This window comes from Rhyacophila brunnea, unplaced genomic scaffold (genome assembly GCF_057557595.1).
Source record: "Rhyacophila brunnea isolate RB1 unplaced genomic scaffold, BYU_Rbru_1.0 scaffold_8, whole genome shotgun sequence".
In the NCBI taxonomy this organism is placed as follows: Eukaryota; Metazoa; Arthropoda; class Insecta; order Trichoptera; family Rhyacophilidae; genus Rhyacophila; species Rhyacophila brunnea.
In genome coordinates, this window is record NW_028233350.1 from 32,601,108 (window position 1) to 32,613,059 (window position 11,952).

Here is an 11,952-nt window from a genome sequence, read left to right on the forward strand (position 1 = left end):
TTGCTGTGTGAATCGAATAATCATTAATAAATTTTAAACTTGATATTTTATCCAAATATTATATTAATTATCGCAAACTAAAGGAAAATAAAGAAACAAGAAGTGTACATATTTTATTTAAACACAATATTGAAAAAATAAATAATGTATTGTTATAAAATTGTTATATTATAAATGATCTATGTACAACTAGTATAATATCAATATATATATATATATATACAAAAAACAATTGAATTAAAATATATTTCTAGTAATTGACAGCAATTTAAGCATTCATTATTCCTGAGAGCGGAGATATTTTTATATTACAATTTTAATTGTTTAATTATATTTCCATGAGATTAACTAAATACATACATATATTAGTAAATATATACAAATATGTTAGAATGTACAATATTATTTAAACATATCACATTTCTTTTTTAATTATTAATATTATACACCCTTTATGATGAATTATTTACTTTTGGACAAGTCATAATTTTTGAAGGGGGAGAGGCATAGAAATTCATTATCAAATAAAAGCTTTAAACATATTTTAATCGATCAGTACCTATCTAAATACAATGGGAAAAATAGAATATATTTTTTTACTTCAAAGAGAAAGCGACAAATTTGAAAAAACGGCTAAAAATAAGGGTTTTACTAGAAGATACATTTATTGTTCCAAGTAATTTCTTGAAACAAAATTATCGATTTAATGTTGTTTAATAAGTTTTTTTGGAACTAGCATGTCTCTTTTGTCTATTAATTATAGTTTTAATGTTTTTTTTCAATCTAAAAAACATAGATTTTTACGAAAAATAAAAATATATTTTATTCGGTTATTTTTCAATAATTGCATCAAGCGAAAACGTGGACCTGTTCAATATATTTTTCTTACTTTTTACATATATTTAACGTACTATTTTAATTTATATTTATTATTTTATTTACTAGTTTCAAAAAAATATATAATCGGTCAAGGACGTGCTGCCTCTAGCGGCAACAACGTGCGATATAATATATACTTGATAATATTTCACCATTATAAGTAGGTTCAAAATCCTGTACAATTATTATCTATTGTACCAAAATTGTAAAACAATGAATCCCATTCAGTCAACACAACTTATATAAACAATATTATAACTTTGAAACTTCATTCGCAGCGTCAATTACTTTAGTGAGATGTCCAAACGATTCTATCCAGTAATCAGGAAAGAGGTCTTGATTTGTCGTATTTTCTAAATCTTGTAATGATGCTCCTCCAGTGAGAACCAGGAGTTTTTGGAAACCGCATAGAGTTCCAAACGCCATGTCTTGCTCCAACCTGAAAAATCATCGTCCAATTATGGGAAATATTTTTTTTACCGTGCGTGTTGAGAATTTTGTTACTTTGGATAGTATCAATCAAAATATTCTGTTCCCATACAGAAACATCCCAAACTGCAAAGGTACAGTCTCAGAATTAACAATAGTTTTTTTTTAATTGTAATCGTCAGTTTTAAAAGTTCAGAGCACAACCAGAATGTATAGGTACACTTTTATTTTAATTAACGTGACTTTATTCTGTACCTATATAGTGGTGGGATTCTGTGTGTAAATGGGTCATTGGGGTGAATACAATTTTCTGAGATCGCCGAACCGGGCGTTAATTCATTCATTTCCTGCATGATTTTTTTTTTATATATAAAAATGAAATAATTTCTCTGAAATTTTGTTCACAGAAACTGTGGAGGAAAAAATGTGTGAATTAAAAAAAACGAATTTATTGAATTCAACGTCAATCATTTCCGCACTGAAATTATAATAAGTACCTATTTTTGACAGTTTTTTTTTATTTTTGATGTGTACCTAATTATTAAAATGATTTTAATTGAATTGATCGGTTAAAGATTAAAAGTATAAAAAATAATTACAAGATAAAAAGAACTTTTTATATACAACGTTTTTAAATTCTGTTGAACCATATAAACTTGACTTGACTAGCTTAACCGATCAAAAAAATTTGTACTTTACATGTCATATTGATTTACATAGTAACGCACGTATATATTAATAATTTAGTTGCTAGGACCGCAGACCCCTAGCAACCAATAATGGTGTCGAAATAACTTTTCATACAAAACAGAACTAACTGAAAATGAATTAAATTCTACTTAAAGATGGCTAAAAGTATTAAAAAATGCATTTCCATCGTGTTCTGGTATATTCTAAAAGTTTTAAATGTCTAGCTAGTCGGGAAGTTAGTTAAAAATCAATTGCAAGATTTGTATTGGACAAATAAGAATACGAGCTAAGAAAAACGTTGTAAAAATACGTTTATTTATGCTTGATTTACGCGTTTCTCCAACGCAACATGACGCAACCGACTCGTGAGGAAATTTAAAAGATGGCCTCCGATGAGTTAAAACCTGCCATTCAGTTATTAAATTATATTAAAATTTTAAAAAAATGTGCACATTTATCGTAAATGGAGTGGAAATTAGGTAAAGCTTAAAAACCCCTCCATAAAAGTAGGGATTTTAATAGCGCTTGATTAGAAGTAAAAATAGGTTAATTATGTAGGTAGATACGAACAGCGAACAAAACAAAAAAAAATGCGCGCCACATGTACATTTGTGTCTTTCATATTTTTGATTTCTTATCATTTAACTTGTAGATATTTAGGTACCTATATACGAGTGCACCTATAAACACATATTAACCAAATAAAAATTAAAAAATGTTTAAACGCATGAATCTATTTGGAAAATTAAAATTAGATTGTTGATTTTTTATCGTAGGGGGCCTCCAAACAGTATGTGCATCGGGCTTCTACGCCACTAAGCGGGCCACTGATTGTCACTTATAACTGGAATGACAAAATATAAGCATCTATAATATGCAAATGCCCTCAGGAAAAGTAGATATATACATGAAAAATAGAAAATTTGAAATTGATTTATTCAACTTGATCGATTGTTTTATTCCGAATAATATGTACTTATAATTATAATATTCAGTTCCATCATACGTTTTGATCCTCTTTCAGTAAGTCGTATGTATACGAGAGAGATATCCGTATTATATTTTTGGATGAACTGTGAAACACATTCACATTAGGTTAAATATATTATACTTACATGTCCCCGACAAAAATAGTCCGATCGGGATCAATGATGTCAAAATGTTTCATAGTTATTGCTCTGAGATATTCACTCGGTTTACCCAAAACAATGGGGCTGCGACCTGACTGATCCGTCACAATCTTTTGAAATGGGCCGGGACCTTGAATGAAAAGAAAATATTATATGAATAGTGTATAATACTGAAGTACTTGTCTTATATTCTTATACATATTGGTCCTTTGAGATGTGATATTTTTATCACAACACAGTTTAAAACCCCTTTTTATTAAACATACATAATTCTGAAAACACTCATGAGAAAATATAGCCAATAGCAAAAATATTTTTGAAAAAAGTAAGACACCCGGCAAAAATCGAACCTGCGTCTCTTGGGTATCGCGCCCTGTACATTACCACCACGCTACGACTGCCATGCTTAATTGCGACAAACTTTAACTATTAGCCTTATTTACCTGCTCATAAGTGCTCTAAAAAATAAGTATGCCGCCAGAAAGTGTGACACACCGTACTCTTATGACACAGCATCAAGGATTCCATCACCATAGCCGACCCTATCTTACCCTGTAGCGGTCATATTTTGTCGTCGTGTCGGGTCTTCAATAGCTACAATGTGTCGCTCTGGAAGTTGGCGAACGCAACATCATTTTCCTCAGCTTGTAGGATCTCGTCGAAATTGCAGCTTACTGGGCAAGCCTTGCATGAAGAGAGGTGCTACATGCTTTGCATTTCACCGGACTGGCAAGTTTGGTCATCAAAGAACCACCACTTCACCATGTTGTTTCGAGTGCGCCGTACCATCGTCCACAGTCTGTTTAGGACTTTCCATGTACGGTAGGTAGTACGGAGACTCTCTGCTGGCTTTACCGGCTTCGAGACCCTCGGAGGCTAGGTTCGTTTCCCATGCGGATAGTCTATATTCTTCGGTTGGGACGGTCAGAGGGTATGGTTGTCGCCATAAAGTTTCTTCTAGATTTTAGCCTTTTTTGCACATTCGATACCCATGCATGACGTGTCGCGGGTCCCTCTCTTGGGCTGCCTTTCAACTCGGGCTGCAGTTTCACTTCGCAGCGGTCATACAAAAAGAATCTACGCGCTGCGGGTTTTACATGATGGGAGCCGCGAAACTTGGCGATGAACCAAAGAAAGTAGCCCTTGCGCTTGCCCTATGCTCTGATGCCGGAACGTGACAAGGTGAAGTAGTACAGTAGTAGGTAATAGTTTTAATATTAACTACTTACCTAAAAAGTGTTTCCCAGGAGCAATAGGAAGTGTGGTATCATTGGCTCCCACAAGATAGATTACTTCAGGCCTTGCAGTTAGAATTGAAACTGCCTTGCTAACTTTTAGGTAATTAAAGTTTATATCGAAGTCAATCAAAACGGCTCCAATTTCTATGTCATCCCGACAGTTTTCCATAAATGATGTGATATTTTCGGGACATTCGTGGGGCTGAAAGAATATGATTTTTAAAAAATAGCCCAGGAAGCGGTTAATCGTCTTTCTCGACCGGTTGGCCAATGGCGTAACAAGAGGGTTTCGAACAAGGCAGCCACCCTGGACACAGCCTAGGGGCGCAGAAGTGGAGCTTCTTTTGGCGTACAAGAATAAAAAGTGAACGAACAATTTTATCCTGAAATGACCAAATTATGGGGGAGCGAACCTTCTTATGATAACGATTAAAAGTTATGTTTTGTCGTAAAAAATCGATTGCGACGCAAATCTTTTTAGCGTTTATTATTTTTTAAAGTGTTTATATAGGTCAGTGATGGCGAACCTTTTTAGGTACGCTTGCCAAAATTTTCCAAATAATATTTTTCAACTGTCAGACGTGCCAAGCAGTTTTTTTTATGGCGAAATTTTTTTTTAAGTTTTATAAAAAAATAGTTAATAATTCTATTAAAAAGGCTTAAAAATTACAATTGAGTTATTGATATTCTATCTTTCACCGTATTTCTAGCCGAAGGCTTATCTTTTATTCATTGAATATTTTTTCCTTGTTTTCAAATTACTCAAAGTGATCGTGGAAGCATTTAAACCACTCTTCTTTATATTATATTTTCCATCACTGAGCAGTTTTCCATTTTTAGAGATTATGTTTGAGGTAAAATAGCAAGCAGTTAGTATATTTCAATGACTACCGATAATTAACTTCATACGGTTTGTTGATTGTATATTTTTATGTTTAATTCCCCGATCCTAAGGACCGACCTATGCAATCGTATGATTGCATTAAACGTAATGATTTGCCTGTATTTTTTATACAATGCGGTTTGTCATTATTTATGCACGAATTTCATCGTTTCCGTTTGCGCATCGATTGGTACCTAAACATATTATGAAAAACCGAAGAAAATACGCATGGCTATGTCGTCATAATTTTTAAGTAAGTATCTGTAAGTTAGTACTTACCTACAGATTTATTTGTAATTTTTTTTTATAAAAAAGATATTTTTTATATATATAATATAAAATAATAATATTTCTTATCTCTTCAAAATGAAACATTCGAGTGCCACTGGTGGCACGCATGCCATAGGTTCGGCATCCCTGATGTAGGTCCTATATATAAAATTTGATATTATGTTCTCGTATAGTGTTTATCGATTGCTTAGTCTTTCATCTGGTTAATTATATTATGTAATGTTAAAAATTCACTGTCTTAATTATTAAGAGTTACTTTTTCAATTTTAGAGTGCCATACATTTTTGAAAACGCTTTTATCGAATTTAGTGCCTATTTATAGGTTGGAAATAAGTGTGCATAGGTACCTACAAGTTTTGTATTAGGTAAGGGGCGCGTTTTTCATTACTGCCCCGGGCGCTAAAATACCTTGATACGCCCCTGCGGTTGACTATACCAGCTTCTCTGGAATATTTAGCACATTATCAACCACAAAAAAATATTAGGGCTACGTTACTGTATCGTTTTATAATAATTATTCTACAAAATTATTTTAAAATACCATCACTCACAATCATGATAATTAGTAACGTCTCGTAGGAGTAGACAGGCCATGCTTTGCATAGTGGCAGCAAATGATAGTACGATTACAAATATTACAACTTTTGAGAGCAGTTACGGTTTTCCATGAAGCGGACAATCGACTTCTTAATTTAAAAAAAATGATGTTAACATAAAAATCCTGGCAGTATACTTAGTATTGTTTTATTGTAATACACTTTATAATAGCGGTTTATCGCACATTTTCACATGGGTGTCTCCAAAGCTGTTAGCACCACAGACCCTCACATACCTAAAACCATCACTACTTGACAATACGTTTCGTGGAAATGCTCTACTATTCAATAGATAGCATAATATATAACAATTTAAAGATTTATGGTGTAAATAATATAAGAGGTAAGTAGGTTTATAACGAATTTTATGTTATACTTAATAATATCTATTACTAGACGGCTTATATTTTGAAATTATTAGTAATCATATATTGATATAATAATAATAAAATGCGTATTATAATCCTTACCGCTACAACGCATTCAATACCTGCTTCTGTTAACACATTCACAAAGTGGCTTGTTGATATGCAAAACACTTTCTTCTTGAAATTAATTGACTTTAAATACTGTATGGTAGTTAAAGATGGATGAATAATATCACCCTGAAAAAAACAACAAATATTAAATTAACAATACGAGAAATTTTATTAATTACAAAGGGAATCGTGAAAAAGTTGTGGAAACACTGCTGTAGTGTATAAAGCGGTCAATTTTTTACACTGCGAAAAAAATATTTCAAGAATACACAATGCAATATATCCCAGTTGAGTTATTAATTGAGCGCGTTCATATTAATTGCCCCGATTACGGTAGTAGCTGGAAATACTCAACCGCAATAAGTATTTATATAACTCGAATTAAAGATCATATTTTATTACTATTATGTCAGCCTACGCTTTTTTCGTTGAAAGACAAGTTATTCCTTATTGGATACCACATCCTGTTATATGGAATAGTAGATAAATATTATGTCAAAGTATATTATAATATAGTATATTAACCATCCGCATACGTCACACAAACTATATTTATAGATATCGTCACCCCAATACAACTAGAAAACTTGATTTTCACTGTTTTTGAGATAGCTATTGGATATGATTCTACATTTCCTTCTCTACAAAATGATAAAATTAGGTAAGTCAGAAGTTAATGGGAACTGTATTAATTTTGTGTTTGAAAATATTAGATAACTTTAAAACCGTAAATGCATTAAATAAATAAAAAAATATACCTACCTATCTACAATATTTTTTCACACAATTGAACATTATAATTATAGTTGCTCCCGATTAGACAAGCACAGTTTTCCATTTTTATTTTAAATAATAATTGTAACCTAGAATCTAGATTTATGTTAATCAAGTAAAGTTTAAATTTCATCGTGGTAGATTTTTGGGTTTACACCGTGTGTCCTTCTTCCTTCCTTCCTCGACGTTTAGGGCTCGTTGCAGAGGCCATTATTAAGAGATGATATGTTTTATGATGAAAATGTAGTGTAGGTGTGTTAATGTAAACGTTGCTCTTTACATTACACGATGTCGGCAATTGCCGAGCACTCGATGGATACAGGACACAAATTTGACTTTGAAACCAAGATATTGGGTCGGAATAAAGGATATTTCGCACGATTGGTAAAGGAGGCCATTGAAAACCATAGAAACCCTGAAAATATTAATAGGGATGATGGATTACGGTTAAAAACGTCATGGCTTCCGGCACTATCAGCAAAATCCAATATTCGAGCCGGTATCCCTGGTCGTAACGATTGACAGATTACTCTGAGCAACGTTTGCTCTTAGCTAATCGGTTTCCTTTTGACATTCTTAGAGCAACTTTTACATTCACATACCTACATTGCATTTTCATCTTAAAACATAGCATCTCTTGATATTGGCCTCTGCAACGAGCAAGAAACGTCAAGTAAAGAAGGAAGAAGGACACACTATGGAAACCCAAAAATCTACTATGATAAAAAAACAACCGTGAAAGCCTCAAACATTATAATATTTAAATTTCATTTTCCCAACAATGACCAAATCCAGAGCTATCCAGTTGTAGTAACGACGAGACGATCTAATTCATAGGTAATCTACTCGATTTGACTCGTAGTTTCTGTTACATTGGTCATTTTTTTTAGAATTACATCAGGAAACATGCTTATTAGAATAATTATGTTTTTTCATTTATTAAAAAAAACTCACTGGTCAAAAGGCAAAAAGAACAGCTTACCAATTTCAAATCGACTTCAATACCTTTAAATTGTTTTTGATACGATTCAAAGCTCTTCGCACTATTATTGGAGACATAGCATATTCTTTTCCCTAAATTTCGAAGGCTTTCCATCGTTTCTTTCACTCCCGGGATGGGGGTCTGACGCCACAAGACACCTTGAAATACATAAATTAAAATAAAATTATTTGGTTTAAAACTTTTAAATGACGAAAAATGTTATTATATTTAAGTAAAGCAAAAACATCATTTAAAATCTAGTATTTTAAATAAGTACAATAAGGCTATGGCTCGTTGTGCGCTCTGGGCAAATGCTTTTTAGTGAGGTAACCTACGGTACGTATAAAAATAGATAAATGTAGAAGTATTGTAACCATTGAAGTTGCTACAGATAGTAGATAATATAGTCTAACATGATAGTAGGAAGTATAACGACGATGTCATTAAATATAGAGAAGTATTTTATTTTTATTATTTCGACCATGTCCGATCCTAATAGGATCATATGGATCTCCACAGAGTGGAGGTTTGTATTGACAGATTTTGTTTTTACGAGAAATGGATGTCAGCCACTTGCTCAACCTATTAGGTCCATACTCTGACTCATACACAAATTAAAAAACAATATGTGTACTTGCCAAACCCAGGATTCGAACCTGGGACCCACAACGCAGTATGCCAACGCTTAAGCCACGCGGCCATCGTGGGTATAGTATGATAGTATGATAAACAAGAGAAAAAATGTACTTTTTATTAACGATCGAGGGAGAATAATAATATTGGAAATGGAGCGATAAAAGGAAGGGGGTGAGTTATTGTAATAGCTATCATAATTATTAAAATGATATATCAATAAAATTCGTAAAACCTTATTCGTCGGATGCAGGGGGAGAAACACGATATTGTTTTGCTATGAGTTCAAATATAGCGCGAATAGTTTTTACAGAAAAACGGTGTGGTTATAAAATCGCCCGAAATCCGGGCCAATGCGATATATTGCTTCCCAACCCTTTCTCGTCACATTACTCATTTATCTATTTACCTATTTCAGTTTTGGGGCACACTGTAACCTACTTATGAGTTTTTTGAAAGTTTTAAAAATGAATATAGGTATTTTTTTTTAAATCAGTTTTTGAAGTAAGGAAAAAATAAACATTTAATGACACAGCATTTTGTCATATAAAAAACTTTAAATTTACTTTTTATTAGTTAAATAGTCTTTATCTTTATGTCCTATAATCTTTTAAAAACGAAGTTTTGACGCACACTCATACGCCTCGATAGTTTTTTCGACCTGGGTTTTCCAGATATTTTTTTTATAGAGTTTCTCACACGAGGACCTGAAATTTTCCTTTTCAGAACGACACAGACTTCCATAATAAAGTCATATAAAACGTTCTGGATTACCTATCTATAAAATTAATCCAAAACTCAAAAATTGTAGTATCGATAAACTCAAATTTGAAATATTTATTCTATAAATATGTTCAAAACAATCAATTTGAGAGAAAATAAATACGAAAATTGTTTTTTTATCAGACTTCACAATAAATATATTGAGACACATTTCCTAATTGCTCGTGGGGTACCTACTGTTTGGAAAACTCTGAATAAAAAGTTAACCAACACAGCTACAAAGTCTAAAGTATAAATATTACTCATGAATTAATTATTTTTAAGTTTTATCAAAAAGGTTACGGTTGTGGTCATAATGATGCATGCAATTCATATATTTAATGATAATAATAGTAGGCACTTTATTTATTTATATTTGTAATTTTCATAATAAAATTCTTGTCCATTAAAAACTGTAGGTAATATTAAAAAGTCAATGTTGCTTCGACTCTGTATCATTCTTAGTGAGATTAGCAACCTAGGAGATAGATACCTAATAAGAATAATAGTAGATAGTGGTGATATATACCCACACACAAAATGGCTTGTGAGTCTTTCATTGCCTATCGGGATGTTTCTTATTTTTTACATAAATTACATGGTTATTTTGTTTGAAATTAAAAACTTAGGGATTGATTAAAGATCGAAGAAATTATTTAGTTGCTAAAGTGAAGTTGTTACATCGTGCGGTAAATTGACTGAACTGAAAATAAATATTTTTCAGTCGAGAATCAGACCGATAGTTGTTTTTAGCTCGTATAACCAAATTTTCCCCCTCATTAAGATCGTTTTTTTTTGTCTAATTCATTCCACATTTTTTGCACCCGCCCAGATTTTCCGCTCATAAAAATTCCATGAACCTTTTCTCTCAATTTCGTTCAAGAATCTATTTTTTTTTTGTCAATTTAAGGTATCGAATGTTTATCTGGTTCGGCAAAAAATAACGTACGGCTTTTGAAAGTACAAGGATAAAACTGGGGTTTTCGGAATAAAATAAATCTACCAGACTGTCCTCTGAATTAAAGGACGAATGGTCACTGTACGTCTCGAGCATGATTAAAATTAACCGATGCGTGTTAGTCACTTTATTTCGCACAGTATTTATGAAAAAAAAATGCCAATTAACGCTAAAATATACACTTTTTCAATTAGTTAAATGTGGGTATTTCATTCATATCCATATGTGCATCTTATAATACTACTATAATTTTCTAAAATACTTTTGTCCCCTTTTATATGGTTAAATCCGTCAACAGCTGTGTCTGATCCCCAATATATTTGAAAAATCGTTCAAATTTTACACTTTAAAATAGCCAACATAAACATAAAAAAACTAGCGCTCGAAATGTATAAGTTTACGAACCGGAGCGCTCAACAGTTTTCTGGTGATATTTATACAGTTATCAAACGTTATGTGTATTTTATAAAGATAATTGTGTTAGATTTTTTTATTATATGGCCTATCTAGGCTTAGACCTTAGACGGTCAAATTATTTTTTTCACGAGACTGAGCGATAATTTTACCGATTTCACGAACAGGAACGGCGCTCCGGTGCGCTACGGTCCATTTCGACTCTTGAAAAACGTCTTTTTGATGGCTGATAATATTTAAAAAGTAACGTAACTAATATGAACCACTTCTTTGTATTCATGATTATTAGATACACCTTATCGTCCAGACGGTGAACAAAGGAGAGAAAATGCAATTAATTTATAAAAAAAATTATGAAAACTTACCATCACAGTCGGTGATTATTGTATCGAACGAAGACAAGAATAGTGCGGCTTTTTTCACCGATAACGAGAGCAAATTTTTACACTCCATCTTCACCCGAGTTCTCACTTTAAATGTCGCTTTGGGTGATATTATGCTGATTCATTCTACGCGCTGTTTTAAATTCAAATGAAAACATTACAACAATAGTAGATATTAAATAATATATTTACACATACAATATTTATATTCCTACATATTATAAAAATGACATTTCAGTATCTGACGATAAAGATAAGAAATTGCACTGATAACAAATACCTACGTCATAAAAAAAAATCGGTGTGTGTACTTATGTACGCGCGTTAGAAGTTATACTTCTTTGGCGTAACAAAACTTGTGATAAACTAGATTCTTCGACTAGCTCCTAATTATCTCGTTAAATTACACACTCAAAAAAAAGGACCGCTTA

General features: G+C 32.2%; 1 protein-coding gene across 1 annotated transcript in view; it reads right to left on the minus strand.

The window, feature by feature from the left end:
* Window positions 1-11,599, minus strand: part of LOC147064160 (uncharacterized) — a 41,872-nt gene extending 30,273 nt beyond the window's left edge. Inside the window, exons 1-6 of the mRNA XM_085958667.1 lie at window positions 11,504-11,599; window positions 8,372-8,529; window positions 6,607-6,741; window positions 4,358-4,568; window positions 3,114-3,258; window positions 1,147-1,318 (exon numbers count right to left, since the gene is read on the minus strand). Of these exons, the coding sequence (XP_085814793.1) occupies window positions 1,147-1,318; window positions 3,114-3,258; window positions 4,358-4,568; window positions 6,607-6,741; window positions 8,372-8,529; window positions 11,504-11,591 (909 nt within the window). The 5' untranslated portion in view covers window positions 11,592-11,599. The remainder of the gene's footprint in view (window positions 1-1,146; window positions 1,319-3,113; window positions 3,259-4,357; window positions 4,569-6,606; window positions 6,742-8,371; window positions 8,530-11,503) is intronic.
* Window positions 11,600-11,952: the final 353 nt, after the last annotated feature.